The sequence below is a fragment of the Ursus americanus genome, chromosome 4 (genome assembly GCF_024610735.1).
Source record: "Ursus americanus isolate L20-20 chromosome 4, mUrsAme1.1.p, whole genome shotgun sequence".
NCBI lineage: Eukaryota > Metazoa > Chordata > Mammalia > Carnivora > Ursidae > Ursus > Ursus americanus.
The window spans coordinates 87,610,566-87,630,409 of NC_142130.1; the positions used below are offsets into that span (position 1 = coordinate 87,610,566).

Here is a 19,844-nt window from a genome sequence, read left to right on the forward strand (position 1 = left end):
ACTGAAATGCAGACAAGTGAAATAACTTGTCCTCTTAGGTCAACAGAACTAATTCCAAAAAAACGATTCACATGAGAATTTAGGTCTCCTGAACTAAATTCCTACTCTTCCAAGCTGCCTACAAGGGCAATGTCTACATATTTTTCTTTGTTATGCTAAATGCCCTATCCACTTCTTCATCCAAAGATCCAACAAATTAAAAACACCCTTCCTGGAAAAACAGGCTTTTCCAAGTCAGTCTCATAGTCACACACACAGAATCAGACAATATGGGTTAAGAGAATTAAACAAGATGGAAAATATCTGCCTTTCTGTTTTCTTTTCTCACATAGGAGAGGAGCAGAAAGATGACACAAAATTAAGAAAGCTATAAGAGATGCCAAGAAGAAATATAAAAGTGACACCAGATTATCTCCCTGAACTTCACTTTTAAACATTTCCCTCTAAGGCTCTGGGATCAAAGTTCCCCAGAATTCATTCTCCCCAATTTGAACAAAGTGACTTTAAAGAGGCATGGGAAGACGGCTACCAAATCAATCATGCAGTTTGATGAATTAAAAAAAAAAAAAAAGCAAAGCTCTAACATGCTCATCCAATTCAAAAATTGAATTAACGGTATTATCCATTCATCAAACATCCTTCTCTCCTGATAAGCGAGACAATCTAGTAACTCTCCTGATAATCAGTTATTTTCTCTTTAATGTTTTTTCTTTTCAATAAGAAATTGATTTGCCTAATGTCACACCTATATTCAATTTTATTTTATGGTGCTTAATAGTCTTTATAAAATTTTAAAATTTGAAAGAGGTGTACCCCAGGACATTAAGCACTTTAGACTGAAGAAAACTCACCAGAAGTTGATACTTTTTCTTTGGAGTACTCTCAGGTAATTGCCTATAACTCTATAAAAGTCCAAGACTTAGCATTTTTCTACCGATTAATATTTATTTTAAGTAGTACTGCCAACTGTCAAGAAGGTAAAAAAATACAAGTTCTGTTTTTCAAGCAATGGCTGTGGTTGTTCCCTATCACCTTGGTCTTCGACACACAACTAGCTATACAGCATAACTCTTATAGTTAACATATTGGTTAAACTACACTGTTTTTTTTACTCAATGAGGTTTTAGGACAACTGCCTAAAACAGAATTCTATAATAAAAGAGCTCTTATATTAAATTCAATCAATGTAGTACTCTAGAAAGTTTTAAGGCTTTAAATAACCATAAATTTATCCAATTTTTTAAAAAGTTGTACCAAAGATATCTTTTAACAATAATTTAATAGGGTGGTATGGAACATCATTTTCCATCAATACAATTGCTTCATGTTTACATATTTCTAAAACTTTAATGTGACCAAAAATTGAGTGTGCAGCATTATACTAGTCATAGATCTGATGATGCTTACCATCTTTTAAGGTTAATATAAGCTGTAACATAATGTCAGAGTAATAGTATAAATTGTAAATGTTAAAAAAATAATTTCTGAGAAAGGAAGTCATAAGTAAAATGAATGAGTTGCCACCACTTAAAGTATCATCCTTACCTGTGTAGCACCTTATGACAACTCCTAGTAAGTCCTTAAATTAATTCATATTGACATTTACCTTTTCTGTAAAAGGCCTGACTCCCCAAACAGATGGTAAGCGTTCTCTGAAGCATCACTATAGTCTGAATCTCGCATAGTATACAACGCTATACACCCAGTATAGAGTAATACACATTGGAGGAACTTCAGTATTTAATGAAGAGATCAGTGTGGAGGAGGGACTGAATCCATTCAAGGAGATCTGAGTGGGCTATACTGAAGGAGGGCAAACATTAATTTGGGGAGCAGAGGATACTTGTTAGAAGACAGCAAGGCATGAAGTTGGATAGGCAGAAGAAAGCAGATCGTGAAGAAAAGGGCGCCTCATAGATCTGATGAGCATAGTATTTCAAAAGCGGGAAGAACTGCCAGAGAGCTGGGAGGCGACTGGTTAGAAAACTGTGAGTCTTCCAGGCAAGAAGAAATGAGGAAGACCCTAACTGGGATAACAGGAGTGGGAAGTGAAAGCAAGGCAGAGTCCCAGCGCCTAGGAGAACACTGGGCTAAGTGTCACAGAGCTACCTTTGCTGGCTCAGGACTGGCTGTAGGAGCAGATGGGGTTGGAGATGCTTCGAGGTCAATAGAATAGCATCAGGTACACAGAAGTTCTCAAATGTGAATGGTAGGGGACTTGGTTAAAAATACAGATTTCTGGTCCCATTCCAAGAGATTCTATTTCAGCTGATGTGAAGTTGAGGCCATGAATCTGTCTTTTAAAATCCCCTCAGAGGATTCCTTCAAAATCTTACAATTAAAAAAACCTCAGAGAAATTAACTGTGGAGGATAAGAGGCAAGTGAAGGGACAACTAAGGATTCTCTGTCTGTGCCTTCTGAAGTGGGACATCTCGCTATGTAACACTAGCGTCAAGGAACTCTAAAATCAATTCCAGTCCTGAGAATACATAGGATACCTAACAATCAATTTCAACCACCCCCTGTCAAAAGCCCTTCTTTGTCTTCTAAGGGGAAATTAATTTACGGACTTGGTATTTTGTATTTTTAAAAATGAATATTTTTCAGTTTTTAAAAATTGATGAAATATTTTCATTCCTCTATTACCTATTCTAAGAATGATGGGGAAAATGTTTTCCTGTAAAAGATCCTTATGAAACTAATCCATTCCTGTTCAAAGAAAAGCGGACTTTAAAAACTACTAAGCTAAATAATTGAGAACCACTTAGTCAATCCTTAACCAATGACAACAATAGGCCAGCTCCATGAAAATTTAGCAGAATTATTGGACTGTCTCAATGTCTTTATTAAGAAATGCATGATTTTAAAATCCATAGTTTTCAGCCCTTAAACAATATGACATTGGCGAGACAGACTATGTGGGCCAGCCACAGAACACAGCAGGAGGGAGGAGGGTGGCCTCACCCAAGGAGGATCCCTCAAGGTTAATACTTACGATCTAACTATATTGAATAATCAAACACTGTAATTCTGAACTTCTAATAAAATATCATAGAGAGCAGCTAACAGAGGGCCCATAAATAGGTTATTACCATTTCTTACACTCCCCTGTTTCTAAAGCAAAAGCATTCACCTTGCATCAAAACAAGGCTTTAGGAATGTTCTTAGCCAACATTCCAAACACCCTTCTCTGGATCACAAAGAAGTGGACTAGGGTTGGGATTCTCTTCCAAAAGAGACTTGGGGAGAGATATATCTACTTGTTACCCCTGCGTGCCAAAGAGAAAACTTGCATAAGTCAAAATTCTTGATAAGAACTCAGGAATTGTAACTGCTTTTAATCCTTGTTAATTCTTGGCCTGTCTTACATAAATTGCAGAATTGCAAAGGTTCAAGCGGTCTGCAATCTTTCCTCACAACAGGCGTCCTAAACTAAGAGATGCAGCTGGGAACTAAAAGGAGGCAAGATTTTATTCTGTCCATATTCTCAGTATTATAGGTTAAGGCATGAAACTTACTAGACAATACATACAAGAAGTCTAAAATGAAAGTAACGTATACTTTAGGGACTAAAGATTTTTGAATAAAAATAAAATGCAAAATCACGCTATTACAGGCAATCTAATATTATGAACTTACATGAAAAAAATCTATTATTTTAAAGATTAGATGTTTATATCAACAAAGTTAAAAAAAATCAGAAAGCAAGCCAGAGAACATATTAAAGATAAACATAGTAAAATCACTACAAATTATAAAGTAAAATTCTAGCAGCAGATGTATTATTAATAACAACAAAAGCTAGCCTTTACACAGAGCTGCCCGTGGGTACCAGGCATTGGTCTTAGTACTTTTTATTTTATCTTTACAACCCTATGAACAGGAACTACTAATATTATTATTCTCCTTTTACAGATAAGCAATTGCCCAAGGTCACATAGCCAGTAGTGGCAGAGTAAGGATCCAAACTGAAAAGTCTGGTTTCAGGAGCCATCCCCTGCCTTTTTTTTTTTTAACTACTACATTCTTCCACCTAAAGACTTAGGTAGAAGTTATATATTAAGATACTGTTATATATTAAGATACTGAGATAGTAAATATGAAACAATGAATATCAAGTGCTATGGAAATATCAAAATTTTAATATTAAATACGGTAGTTGAATTTCTATGGACATTTGAAAGAACATTAAATGAAAAATATCTAAGACAATTCCACGAACTCTTGTATTTAGACCATCATTTGTGAATCTAGCTAATATTACTAAACTGAGTAACAGCACTATCCAATGAACTAATGAACTATCCTCAAAGTTTAGAAAATGTGGAAAATATTCAAGAGAAAACACAAGACAAAACAATGTTACACAGATACCTGCAACCCTGGTTGCTCCCAGAACAATGGAACAGATCCCCGGATTTGTATGAAAGAAGAAACAGAGTCATCTAAGTACACAACCTACAGAGAAAAATCACATATAAAATATTTCCGCAAAGTTATTACCTCTACATGACAAAGACAAATTTGCTAGCATCTGTTGCCTGCTAGTTTTATCTTATGAACCAGTCTCTCACATATAATTGTCTTAACAAAATATCCAGAAGAGGCGACTAAATAAGTTTGACTTTCTTTTAATTAGTAACAGTTTTTCTGTATATTAACCAAAAAAATAGTAAAAACATAAGCATACGAATCACAACTTTTAAAAAGGAATGCCTTCTGAATCTCAATATTTTACACACATACCTTATATTTAATATTTTCTCTAGTTTTTAAAATGCTTTTCAAAAACTAATTTGAAGAACTGAACTGAGAATATAGCCTGAATTTCAATTCTATAGCATCAGAGCCAAAATGTCATAAATTTTTTTTAATTCAAGTATAATTAACATACAGTGGTAATTAGTTCCAGTTGTACAATATAATGATTCAACAATTCTATACATTTCTCAGTGCTCATCAAGATAAGTGTACTCTTAATTCCCTTTATCTATTTCATCCCCTTTATCTATTTCCCCCATCCACCTCCCCTCTGGTAACCATCTGTTTGTTCTCTGCATTTAAAAGTCTCTTCTTTGTCTCGCCTTTTTCTTTGTTCATTTTGTTTCTTAAATTCCGCATATGCATGAAATCATATGGTATTTGTCTTTCTCTGACTGCAAATGCCATAAGTTAATTTTAGATGGCATATATATCTACCTTTAAGAGCTGGGTTTGATTTAATTTCAGAAAACAAAAACACTTTTATTAAGTTGTCTAGCTCTACAATTGAAAATTTTTAAATTCAATACCAAAATGTATAGCATTGACAACATCATGCTAATTAGTAAAAATCTTGTTATTCATTTGAAGAGCCATACCTAAGTTTGTTTATAAATAAGTTTGTTTCAGGAAAGCCTTCCTTAAGGCCAGTAAGTAGCCAAGAACAACCACAAAATGACATTACAGATGTGAAAAGGAGTTCTGAATCAAATTGAAATCTGTGGCTCTATTATTTTCTGGGTCTCTCATCTAATACATGAATTAAGCAATATAAAACACTATATACCTGTTCTGTTTCTACAAAATTAGCGACGTGACCGTCATCATTTGTTCCCCGGACATTAAACCTGGTCCCAGCTCGTTCACAGCTGAGTCTGGATATGAGGCAAGCCTTTGCCTGCTTATGAGCAGCATAAATTGTTCTGATTTCTACTCCCCCACACATGAGGCGTAATAACCAGTCATCACAATTCACACCATAGTGCTTGAGATGCAAGTGCAAAGACTGATTCCTAACAGAAAAAAAATAACTCATTAGCTTACTGAGTACCAGATAACATAGCATAAGTTTTAAAACAGTGTTCCTGAAACATTAATTTAACGCTATTCAATTAAAAGGCCCTACAAATAAGTCAATTCATTTACATTTACTATGCTAGGAATCAGAAGAGAAGGCTATTAAATTCAATCCTTTGGCATATGACCTATGGTCTATAGAAAAGAAGCATATCTTTTATGTTTTTAGTATCTGTGCCCCATTCTGCCTTCTTTTTATATAATGTATATACATAACCTTATCCCCAAAAAAAGGATTTCATACACATATCCCCACCCCACTTTATAAAGCTCTACTCTTAACGCTCCACTTTAATAAGGCTCTATTTTAATTGATTTTAACTTAAAAAGCCAATTGAACTAGTAGCTACCATATTAATACATGTCTAGAGTTTTCCATTATTCCAAATAGTTTAGCATTCTAGGTAACAGAGGGGACCTGGTTTCCAAACTTTTCTGGAGCAAAAAGTTTTACTCAAATAAACACACAGAAGCCCAATGATTAGGAAACACATCACAGCAGAGTCACTATGGCTAAAGCAAGGATAGGGGCTGGAGTCCTGCTGGGTTGGCCACCTTCTCATCCCGCTGACTGCCTCTTCTGGGCTCTTGACTGGAACCTTAGTACTCCAAAGAAAGCATGTGGGATCTCCCAACCAACTGATCACCAAGGAAAATACACTGTGCAGAAAAACTTTCTGGCTGGTCTTTTCAGTTAACAAAGTGTTATAAAAGTGAATTTTCTATAATACTGAAGCTTGGTTCTTTGAGGTTTCAAACTCTTCTGTTTTAGGCAGAAATTTTTTCTTAAGTACTCTGCACTATCTTGCTGTCTTAGTCATTAATACACAGCACTACTGCTAGACCAGCAGCTGCCCAGCCCTTCTCCACAGGGTATAGGCTGCAGTAGAGATAAAACAGATGGTGGTGGCGAGCAGTTCTGATAAACCATCCAGCAAGAAAGCGTAATGCAAATGAATGGTGAGATTACTACTGGACTACCACTGAATCCTATGGCCATTATGTATTTTCAAAATACGACTTGAGCTTCCATACTCTACTATTACCTACGTTGATCAGCGGCAAAATTCAAACTGGCTGTGACCCTGTATGTCCAGACACCACAGTGAGTCCCATGTCATGGCAGAGGTATAAGCAACCTACTTGTCCCCATTTAGATACAAGTGGGATCCTATGCATTTGTTCAGATAGAGTTTCTCCCTCTGCCATCAGTTTTCATTTTTCTGTGCTGTCAATGTGTTGCTGTTTTAATTCTATTTAAATTTATAAACAACTCTCAACTGGCAGCAGCTTCAAATCCCCAATGGAATAAAATGACTTGGGTTTTTGTGATAGGTGTTTGTGACTGGCAACAAAACTTACTTGGCTGTATCCTGGAAAATATTTCTACTAAGCTACAAGAGTATGCATAGTAAATTCATAAAGCTTTCATTTTTCTATGCAAAAGTGAAGCTCAAGAAGGCCAATCCCTAGCAAAATTGTACAAAGTATAAAAATACCGAAACTCATTTTTGGTGTTTTAGTCTCCTTTTGTTCAACCTGTCTCCTATTAGATAAACTCCCTCAATGATACCTAAACTTGTTGCCACCTCCACCCTTAGTTGAAATAAATAAATAAATAAATCCTACTGGATAAACGTAGCAAATGTGTTTACTTGCTGATCATTGAGCCAATGCATCTGCACCTGCTTAAACTTCTAATTATGGCAGGAAAACGTTTATCCCTTAATCTAAGGAATTTGGGCTAAGAATGACCAGGATGGGGGAGAAAAGAAAGTAAGGTCAGCTGCCTGGTCCAGCTGTACCACCTCAAATTTTCAGGGATTTCGATGTCTCTTCCATCAGAAAAAGTGTGGGGCTGACATGAGCAGCCGGGACTCTATGTCCACTCATCTGCCCTGTTAACACTTCCTTCCCCACCCCTCCATCGTCTCCTGCTTTGTGAGGCTCCAAGTCTCTGACTACAGTGCACTGGAGTCTTTTTTCATTCTGCCCTTGTTTCTCCTCCATGCTACTATGCTGGGCCAAAAAACTTCTGTGTTAGCTACAAAGTTTCCTCTAAAATTAGTTTCTTATCCTAACTGTTGTTGATTTTGAGCCCTCTGACACCCAGGGCAGATGGGTCGGACCGAATGTGCTACTCAAGGACCATAGGTAGATGGTGCAAGGGGGAGGGAAAAATATATACAGGAGGAACACCTTGAATCTGACCTACTAAGGGATACCCAAGAGCAGGGAGTCCTGAACTTTGGCCTTATAACATGGAAACATAAAGAAATATAATTGCTACATGACGTGAAGGAAAAAAGTCAACAGCAATGCCGGCTGTGGACAAGAGAAGCACTATACTAGAAATCCGGTCAGCTCCAATAAAGCAGTACTATTTATAGTCACATACACTTACCCTTCGTGCATACTTACAGTATAGCACATTTATGCATGATCATGAAATATATTAGTTACCTACTTAAGTCTTACTTTATTATAGCACTAAACTTTACCCTAGTATGACACTTCTTCATAGTCTATTGCTCTTGAATCAGGATTATCCACCTATAACCTTTAAAAATAATAAGGCAATGTGGTCTTAGAAAAGCAGTGCTGCCAGAGACAAGATCTCAAAACTAAGAACAGTAAATACGAGTAACACAATTTGATTACAACTAATTCATTCTTAATTTTATTTTACTTTTTTTTTTTTTTTGGACTTTGGGAATCTAACAACAACTATTACATGTAATTTATGAATAGTCAAATCCTTTATATATTAATTCTTAATTTTAAAATAAGTATCTTATATTTCAGAAATGAAAGGTCAGTCTAGATCAAGGAGAGCAAATGGGTTTCGTGTCACATGAGAACTTCAATAAGCTGACCCTGGATGCCTACTATGCTCTGCTGAGGATTCTGGAGCAGGACAGTGGTGTGCTCTATCAGCAGTGCCCATCCCTGTTCTCTCTGCAAATAACCGATGAACATGCTATGCCCCATATCAAATTATTGCACGGCAAGCACATGATTACAAAAGGAAAAAAACGTACACAAACTCACCAGAAAAATCTATTATCAGTTGTGTGTTCTTGCATGCTACGATGTGCATTAAGACTCAGATCTAAACTGATTCCAGATGCAGACCATGCAAAATAAAAGTTCCCTGAATTCAAAACTTTTCGCACTTCTGAAATGCGATCCTCATCTGAAGAATCAATTCGTAGTGATATAAATTCAGTAGAAGTAACTCGGAAAACTTCAGATTCTTGAATTTTTCCAACAGACATACATCCGGTGACCAGGACCAGATAATGTAACATGGTATCACCTGCATAAACCAAAGAATTAATTGGATGAAAAGTCCCAATATTTTTCAAATTATTCAAAGTTTCTTCCAACTTTCTTGTCATGTCTCCAACTTTTTAAATCTGACAGCATGGTTATTTTAAACTGACATGGACATGTTTATATTTACAATTGGATTTTTGGCAAAAGTTGAAAAAAAAAATCCTTGCTTAAGCACATTTAGTATAATGAAGCATTTAAACATTACCAGAATATCTCATATTGATGAAATCATTCCTCTACTCAATCTGAGGATATCAAGTAAAAAAAATATATGTGTGTTATCTTCCCCAGCTTTCTTTTATGATTGTCAGGAAATTCAGATAAGACAATAAATGTGGGAGTTCTTTGTAAATAGCACAGTTGAAAAAAAAAGGAAAAATATAAACGTGAGCTGCCGCTGCTGACACATGAACAGAAAGCCCCTGCTAACAATTTACAAAGCAATTTGGTTTACAAAAACTTTCATAGAGATTTTTCACTAACTTTGACAAAAATCCTATGAAATTAGCATGAAGGCCAAATTCAGCGGTGGTGTACTTTGACAATGGGCTCCGAACAGGCAGACACGGCCCTGAATCTTGGCTCCACCACTCATTATGTAGACCAACTTCAGTGTGTTAACATAACCAACCTCAGATATGCTCCTTCATAAACCAGGATGAAAATAAACCTCACTGGCCTGTGAGGGTTCCCTGAGACAGCCCTGGTTAAGCACCTAGGCACAGTGCTTTACATGTGATAGATTCATAACAAATGACAAATCTCCACTTTACACACCAGTCCTCCTCAAAGTATGGCCCGTGAACTGTCACAGTGAGAAAGGTGCTTGTTCCAGAATGGAAATCAATTACCTCACTAAATTCACTGTTTAGTTTAGCTGCCTTTTTTTTTCATAGTAAGACTTTATCAACGATGGCAGCCATGTGTTGGTCTGCATGATGGTGCGAGCTCATCATCTCATTACTGACCAGTAACAAAATGAATCATGGACTGGTACCAGGCCTTGGGCCACGCTGTTACAGACAAACTGGTAATCACAAAGGTTTCTCTGCAGCCCATAGTGACATTAAGTGGCAGAGACAGACTGAATCTGAGACCTTTTAAATACAAAGCAGATGTCCTTTCCACTATAAACCAGAGCAAGGAGTGTGGCTCTTTTCCTAAAGCACTGAAACAAACAAACAAATGGAACCAAAAAAAAAAAAAAAAAAAAACAGGGCAATACCCTCATTTCCTCTTTTGACAACTGATACCAATCTTAAAATGTTTTAAATAGGACAATGACTCTGGAACTTAATATCACAAGAGCCTGAGTATGTAGCCTGGCTTTTCAACCAACACTTTCCCAAGATGAGCATAATTAGGGTTTAAAAGATGTTACCATGCTTTTAGCTCAAATATGGAGTATGAAATGATAGATACGCAGTCTCTCTCTCAAATCCTTAGAATTAAAAAAATCGAAATGAAAAGACTAATTATACGGAACAATGAACTTACCAAGATTTAATCGTAAAACACCTAAGAGTCCATATGCATCCAGTACTTTGGAGTATGTCCCCTTGATTGCCTCTTTTTCCGCAGATGCTACAAAAAAATTTTTTTCAGCATAAGAAAAACGGCCTTAAATATCAGATTTTATTTAGCTATAAAGCCAGAGTCTCAAACAAAAGCTCCTAAATCTAAATCTGATATTCTTTCTTCTTCTCCTTTTTTTTTTTTTTAAGTAGGCTCCACACCCAGTTTGGAACCTAACACAGGGCTTGAATTCACAACCGGAGATCAAGACCTGAGCTGAGATCAAGAGTAGGATGCTCAACCAACTGAGCCACCCAGACACCCCTAAATCTGACATTAACATAAATGTATCCCATAAAATATTTTCTCAACTAGTAACTTAATTGTCCTTCTCAAAGAGTCAACAAATTGTTCCAGCACCATTGATGAATTAATCCAGCCTTTCCCAATGATCTGAAGTACTGCCCTGAATAATACTCATAATAATGTTTGGAGGTTGTTTTTTTTTTTTTTTAAGATTTTATTTATTTATTTGACAGAGATAGAGACAGCCAGTGAGAGAGGGAACACAAGCAGGGGGAGTGGGAGAGGAAGAAGCAGGCTCATAGCAGAGGAGCCTGATGTGGGGCTCGATCCCCTAACGCCAGGATCACGCCCTGAGCCGAAGGCAGACGCTTAACGGCTGCGCCACCCAGGCGTCCCTGGAGGTTGTTTTTGAATGTTCTTCTCTGTCCCACTTATCTGTTTGCCCACGTCTACTACCAGCACTACCCTGGGTTATCATACCCCTAGTGGACAACATCCAACTCCTTTACCAGCAATCTTTCAGAATCTGGACTCAACCTCCTCTTTCTGCTTCATTTTTCATTACTCCCTTCTCTCTCCCACCCTCTGCGTTCTATACTCTCATCACATTAAACTGCCCCTAACTGCCCAAACACGGTCTTTACACCCCTGCACCTTTGCACAACAATCTAGCCTTCTGCCTGCAAGGCTCCACCTAACCTTCACCTTATATAAACATCGCACAAGGTCACTTTCTAGAAACCTTTCTTTACCTCTCGGGCACAGTTCTTTCACAGAGCTCCCTCTTCATGTTGCCAACACATTTTATATAGACCCATCACTTGTCTTTCCCATTAACCAGCCTGATCCTTGAAGGCAGGAACATTGTCCTATGCATCTTTTTATCCCTGATATTTAGAATAGTGCTTGTAAGAGAGAAGATGACAAATGTTGAAATGATAAAAGCCAATGGCAACACTTGACAACAGAGTTTAGCGTAGGAAAGGAAATCTTCAGTTTGGCCTTTGTCTCAATTTCATTTCTTCCGCTATAAAGTTAATGTTATCTTGTTGATGAATATAACCCACAGAATCATATTCCTAGGTCAGGCTGTTGTGGTTGCTTTATTGAAAAACAAAAACAATCCTGAAACTTTAAAGGAAAACTCTTTTTAATTCTTAGCAAATACACTTGTTAAAAATTTGACCCAAAAAACTCCAAAGAAATATAAGCCACAGCTAGTATCTCAATGGACAATTCCAAATAATTCTAAAGTCTACAAATCCAGAAAGGTATGATGCTCTTTCTCATTCTGTCCTTTCTCTTCTGTTTCTTTTCTTCTCTACTGTTCTCCCTTTCCACTCTCCATCCCACACCCCCCAATTCACCTCCTAGCTGAGTAGTTCACTCCTTATTTACCCTAATCTCTTGCCCCCCGTCCCCTTTCTCCTTTCCTCCTTCATCTACTATATAGAATTACAGTATATTTTGGCAATAGTATATGTTCCACATGAGAAAAGCATGTTATGGGATCCCTGGGTGGCTCAGTAGGCTAAGCGTCTGCCTTTGGCTCAGGTCAGGATCTCAGGGTCCTGGGATCAAGCCCTGCCCCACTGAGCTTCCTGATCAGTGGGGAGTCTGCTTTTCCCTCTCCCTCTGCCCCTCCCCCCCCCAGCTTGTGCTCTCTAATAAATACAGAGAATCTTAGAAAAAAAAAAAAGCGTATTATTAGATCCTTACAGCCTTCCCACTTCCTGTCAGTCTTTATGGCCAACAAAAGGGCTATCTTCTCAGCATACTGGTTTGCTTAATACTCTTTAGTACTTTGTATTAGAGAACTTTTCCTACCCCCACCCCCACCCGAGCTCTTCTCCAGGGTTCTACAGACCATCTCATCTTCCCTGCCTGCTTCACCTCTTTTCAGACCATCTACTCATAAGCCTTCTTCCTAGTTAACCCACTTCTGCTTTGGAATGCGTTGTGCTCCGCTAGCTGGCAGAACAGGCTAAAGCTTATTACTCAATTAATCACTCAATTAGCTCATGCCATTAAAATTATAGGGTTTTGTATTTTATTCTGCATTCTTAGAGTTCTTCTTCTTATTACACCATATGCTTAAATAACAGTTACTCCTAACATTAAATGACAAGCGACACAAATATAAAATGTCACAACATTAATTTTAATTATATTTTGTAAAGTAAATCAGGATTGCCTGTCCTGAAATACTGCCTCATTAAGAGTACCACGTGTACATTAAAGCAAACGTTAGAGACTTGTTATATCTCTGATGACGAAAGTCATGGCTTCCAGCGCAAATTATTAGAGTTTTAGAGGTTACATGTTTTATGTATTTAAATACAATTGCTAATATGGTAATATAGATATTACTAGATGTATCAGTTTCAGCAGCAATCATTATTTAGGTTCAAATACCAGCAGCCAGTAAGATTAAAAAGAAAATGTATTTTTAATATTAAGCCATCACCTTCCCTTAAAAACAAAAAAAAGTCATTTTATAACTTAAATTACCATGCAACAAAATGGTCTCTCTTCTGATAATATATAATAATTGTCTTTTCATTAACTGTGTTCAAATATATGAATAAGTCATATCTCTCAGGCCCATCTATGAAACACCCATCTATGAAACTGTCATCTGATTCAAACATGACAATAAAGGTCATGCTGCTTATTTACACTTATTTACACTTTTATATTATATTCTAAGACTCAGGAAACACACACACACACACACACACACATACACACGAGCAAACAATTTCAACTAAAGGGCCTATTCTTAGATAAAAGTATGCTAAAGGAAAGGAAAAATAATTTGAGGAGTAGATATCATTTTACTTCCAAGGAATTTTTTGCTTTCTCCTCAAACTATTGAATGAAATTTTAAAATAAGTTTTAGAGTGATGAATGATGTTTCAGCTGAGGTATCTATATATTGTTTCTGTGATGATTATGACAGTAACTAACACACATTATTCAATTTTCACAACAATCCCATGGGCAAAATTACAACTATTTCCATCTGACATGAGGAAATAGGCTTAGAAAGGTTATCAATTTGTTACTAACTTGTCTAAGCTTCAACAGCCTGAGTCAGAGAATACAGCTTCAGGAGGGAAGGGATTTTGCCTAGTTCACTGTTCTATCCCCAGTGGCCTAGCTCAGTGCCTGGCGCTCAGGAGTTCAAAGATTTTATGTTCAATGAATTTGTGAATGAAATTTCATGGCCATATGCAATTTTAATTCGACACTTTCAATTTCCTAAGAGAAAACAGTGTTTTCTTCCTAAACATTTTTTATGTAAAGGACTGTAGATGTTTTCCCATTCTTCCATATATGCTTTACAGGTTTAGGGTGGAATTGAGGGAGGTCTTTTGGAGGCTGTCAGACACCAGGCAGAGTGAAAACAATGGCCCTGTGCATGGATTTGAAGCCAGACGCAGGGAGAGAGGGCATCCACTTGGGGAAAGGGTCAGCCTGAGATAAGAGAAGTCTGAGTAGGATGAGGAGGGTGGTGTCCACCTAGGGATGTTGGGAGTGGCCTGGTATGATAGGTTGAAGCTTGGGCAGGGTAGGGAGGGCAGGGTGCACTGGAAGGAAGCCCAGGGCAAGGTGTTGGAGCCCCTGTGGGCAGAGGAGGGCACCCATACAATAGAGGAGGCTGCAGTGGCAACAAGAGAGTGGTTGATCATAGAGGGGTAGGATCAGAATAATGGGAACCAGATTCCTCACTGTCAGAGAATGAGAATGCAAATATGGAAAGAGAGAAAATTAGAATGGGGACTGCAGCGTTGATTGAAATTGGAGTTACCAATGTGAACTCACAGTTTTCTAGATAGACAGAATGGAAGACATGGATATAAGTGGGTGTGTATAACCATATATACATATTCACACATAATTAACATATTCTCCTTAGCTCTATCCACCAACAGGGCCTGAGATCAGCAGTACTCCAATAGCAATGGCCACACCTAGCACCCAGATCTTGCTTTCTAATACCCTTCTCCAATGTTAAGAACTCCTTGGAGAAATGGCTGATTCCAGGGCAAGAGCAGGGACAAGATGAGCCTGAAACATATTCTTGTGCCAGAAAGGGAGTACTCAAAGAAAAATGGAGCCACGTCACAAAAACACAGAAGCCAGCTTCAAGGGGCTTCTACTAGAGAAATCTGGAACAATCTGAGCATCAAAACAAATTATAATAGGAACAGATTACAGTCCACCGAAGAAGCCCATAACCGGAAGGGCGATGAGTAATGTGGATGCTTACATGTTCTCGAAGTACCTGCCCTCAAAACACTTCTTCTTATAGGAGAAAAAGGAGTCTGCCAGAGACCACCTTAACCAAATAATCAGAGTGAACACCAACAGTAATGGGACAAGTCAAAGTAGTGTGCCCCTTGACAGGATACAAGGGAGAGGACACAGCACCACTACTGTAATATTCCTGCCGAGGTATATAACCTCAACCTGTGCACGAGGAGCCATGAGACAAACCCACAGTGAGGTACACTCTCCGAAACAACTAGCCTTCATCTTCAGAAGTTGTGAAGTCATGAACATCAAAGACTGAAGAACTTTTCCAGTTTTAAAGGGAATAAAGAGGCATGACAACTAATAAAATGACAAATCTGAACTGAATCTTTCTGCTATTATGAGTCATTGGGACAACTGGTGAACTTGAATGGAGTCTAAGGATTAGACAGATGTACAATGTTAACTTTTTTATGGTTATATTGTAGTTATGAAGGAGCAAATCTTTGTAGGAAATAAGTAACAGTATTTGTGGGTGATGGGACATCAGGTCAGCAACTTATTCTCAAATAATTCAGAGAAAAGTTCTTTGTACTGAACTTCAGCCTTTCTGTAACTTTGACACTGTTTCCAAATTTTTTAAAAAACTAAATGTAACCATCAAAAATAAAATTTAAAAATACACATTCATATTCCTAAATTAAGAAGCTTTTATCTCTACATAGCACTAAGATAAACTCTTATAGTACGTTATCCCCCCATACATTTTGTAATGGAGAAACGATTCTCTTATTTTATGAAACTCCATGAAATAAAGAGAAATACATGACGTAAGAGGGAGAGACTTAATTAAATTATTGTCCTATTTCTCCGGTAATTTTTAATTCTAGAAAATCATCTGGGAATCTACTACTATATAGAGATTATTTAAAATTAAAAAAAACCATACTACTTTAAAAAAATGTGTATAACCTTTAGATAAAACACAGAACGTACAGATCGTTCACTCACTCATCCCCATCTTTCCTTTTCCCTAATACCTACCCCTTGCATCCTACAATGCAGTCAAAATGAACAAAAAATGAATAACGAGTGGCTCCTTCTGTGTGCTCCACGTTGTTTTCCCTCTCCCTTTGTTCACAGTGTTCTTTCCATCTGGAACACCGTTTATAGTCATCTTTGTGTTTCCAAATATTACCCATCCTTCAATACCTAACTAAAATGCCTCTTCCTTCCTGAAGTTTTCCCTGATTGTGCTGGAAGTAAATCTTTCTTCTCATTATTTTATACCTCATTCACTTGTATACGAATAGCAACAGAAATTTTCTCATTTCTTTTCCTTTTTAAAGATTTATTTATTTATTTGAGAGAGAGCGAGCACATACGTGCATGTGTGCACACAAGTGGGGGTGGGGAGGAGCAGAGGGAAAGGGAAAAGGAGAGACAGAATCTTAAGCAGACCCCCCACTGAGGGGGGAGCCCGATATAGGGCTCCATCTCACAACCCTGAGACCATGACCTGAGCCAAAATCAAGAGTTGGACACTTAACTGACTGACCCACCCAGGCGCCCCTCATTTCTTTTTATCTCAACACAATATCAACCTAACCAGAGATGCTGAACACCGAGACTATTAAGTATTTATCTAATAGACAAAAAACATTTGAGAGGTTGTAGCACAAAAGGGAAGGTTTTGTGAGTTTTAAAATAATATATTAAAAGATAAACACTTCATCTTACCACCAGTAGCATCTGAATGCTCTGAAGCTTAACAACTCCTCACAGTGATGTCTGGAAATTTTCAAATGTGATGCTATCTACGGTGGACACCTCTGGTGGTGTGAGGGTGGGAGTGGGAAGGTGGGGATGGGGAAGACAGGCCTTGTTAAATGATTTCTAACCAGGGCTTAAACTAATGGAGTTTACACAATAGTAGGCTGTATGGAGAGCCCCGAGGAAAACAGAGTGAAAGAATGAGAGGACATGAGAGTTCAGGGGATATGGTGATACGGAAGTTCAGGTTACTCCTTGCCGGGGCTGTCTTTCAAGGTATCTACTGGGCTTTCAATGAGGGGAACAGCCTGTTCTGTATTTTTTTTTTTCTCCTGTTCATGTTGATGTTGTTAAGTAAACAAGATGCTAGGATAAACGGACTTTTCTTTTTTTACCAGTTACTGATTTCTAACCACCACCCAGACCTTTAGCAGCTCAGTTCAGGTAAGGAGGCCTGCACCTCTTTGGCTCACCTGTTCAACATAAGTAAGGCAGAGCCCAGCTCCCAGAGTTACTGCTGTTAACACCTCAGGGATCAAGAGTACCTAACTTCCTCAAGGGCTTATTTTAAAAAGAAAACCTCTTCTCTTATCACACCCAATGCTACCATTCACTTGTGCCTTCAATTTTTTCTTAATTTTCCATCTAATGCAAACATGCAGTTCCTGAGTACATACAGCTATCTTAAGCATAAAGCTATAATTACATTTTTAAACATAGCACACACCCGTAGAACTGATAATCTGAAGGTCCTCTGATTCTAATCCTAATGAATATGTGAATATGAATAAGGTCACAGAACAGAATTTAAAGCAAAATAAAATATGTGCAATAAACATTTATTCTTATAAAAATATTTATGGATGAAATTACATGATATCTGGAATTTACTTTAAAATAAATGGGGAGGGGGAACTAGTGGATACGGATGTAGATAAACACAAGTATCCATGAGTTGATAATCATTGAGGCTGGGTGACAGATACATGGAGTCAATGACACTACTCTCTCTTCTTTGATGAACATTTGCTATTTCCCAAAATCAAATGATAAAAAAAATTTATTCTGACAACATTCTGTGGCATGCTGGGTAAGTTCAGAAAGAAGAGAAGACAAGATAACTCTGGACAGTGAAAGCAGAGGCTACTGGAATTCTAAGTAATCTGAGAGGTACTTTCCTTCAATTACCCTAGACCAGAGGTATACTAGTCAAAAGGTTAATGGACATCGGGACTTTCATAACTTGAAAGGAAGCAGTAAGTCCTATTGCCTTTAGAATGACCCCATAGAGTGCGCCGGGGTGGCGGTTAAGCATCCGACTCTTGATTTCAGCTCAGGTCACGATCTCAGGGTTGTGGGATCGAGCCCCGTGTAGGACTCTGTGCTCAGTGTGGAGTCTGCTTGAGATTTTCTCTCCTTCGCCCTCTGCCCCTCCCCCTACTTGCGTGCACATGCGTGAGCATGCACGCTCTCTCTCGCTCTCCCAAATAAATAAAATCTTAAAAAAAAAAAAGAAAAAGAATGACCCCATAGCCCACTCTAAAGCCATCATATAATCATCAAATGATAAATACATAATAAATTGGGAAGGAAGACTCTGCGATTCCAGAAAGGAAACCCCAGGGAAAGTAAATATTGCTGTACCCTGTCATAAATGTTTTCCTTACATTCATCCTAAATAACTTAGCTTTAGTGTCCTCCTCTGTTGAAAACAGCCTTGGAGAATAACAAACTGGCCCTGGCTCATCGCAGAAGAGGTTGAGAAATACTGAAAGCTACACTAAGCCATGAGGTAGTGACATCCAACACCTTAATTCAGATGACTTAACTCACTCAAGTATTTTAGCTCTGTGCTGCTTTCAAAGTTTTTTTAACTGAATAAATTCATCACTGAAAGTAGACCTAACCTACGTTTCCTACTGAAGCAAGAGGAAAGTAATGAAAATAGAAGCTGTAGAGATGATCTGTTTACAGACTACAGAAAACACTCAAGAGTATAAATATACCAATTGGTCTTTATCAAAATTTAATATACTAATTGTCTTCCAGCATGTTACTCAGCACCCTCTTTGCTGAAGTGACTTGCTTTTATAGCACTATATCATATGATGTAACTGGCATTATTCAGCATTATTGGTATCACACTTTCTCTTCTCAAATTAGAATTTCAGGCAAATAATGAGGCATAAGATCATCTCTACAAAGTCATATGAAAACATAATCCTATACCTACTTCTTGGTTTTCATGATTGTGATTCTAAAACAGAGGCTTATTAAACAGAATAACTGGTGATTAGACTTGCACTGCTAACTCTACCATCTGAACAGAAAGAAACAAAATTAACTTACTACCTAAGATCACCAGATAATTACAAAGTCATTTGTTTTAAACTTAAATGGTATTGAGGATTACGTTTAAATGTAAATTTCTCTAACTTCTGATAATTACAATAATTCAAACTAAACAGGTGCCCCTGGGTGGCTCAGTCAGTTAAGCAGCTGCCTTCAGCTCAGGTCACGATCCCAGGGTCCTGGGATCCGTCCCACATCAGGCTCCCTGGGAGCCTGCTTCTCCCTCTCCCTTGCTTGTACTTTCTCCCTCTCTCTCTGAAATAAATAAATAAAATCCTAATAATAATAATTCAAACTAAACAATTAAGCTACCTAATGAAGGTCCTGCTTCCCAATGTCAACATTCTGCTGTGGCTCAAACCTTCCAGATGGGCAGCAAACTGTCTTTCTTCAGCTGATACAGAAGACCAAACTAAAGAAAGTCATTAAGAATGTGAAAACATTCTTACAAATTAGTATG

The 19,844-nt window shown here is 37.7% G+C and overlaps 1 protein-coding gene across 4 annotated transcripts in view; it reads right to left on the reverse strand.

The window, feature by feature from the left end:
• The window catches only part of SYNJ1 (synaptojanin 1), a 91,737-nt gene that overhangs the window by 60,210 nt on the left and 11,683 nt on the right, over window positions 1–19,844 (reverse strand). For all 4 annotated transcript variants that reach the window (XM_045785522.2, XM_045785521.2, XM_045785520.2 and 1 more), the window contains exons 3-6: window positions 10,676–10,762; window positions 8,891–9,158; window positions 5,550–5,775; window positions 4,376–4,459 (exon numbers count right to left, since the gene is read on the reverse strand). In XM_045785522.2, the coding sequence (XP_045641478.1) occupies window positions 4,376–4,459; window positions 5,550–5,775; window positions 8,891–9,158; window positions 10,676–10,762 (665 nt within the window). The remainder of the gene's footprint in view (window positions 1–4,375; window positions 4,460–5,549; window positions 5,776–8,890; window positions 9,159–10,675; window positions 10,763–19,844) is intronic.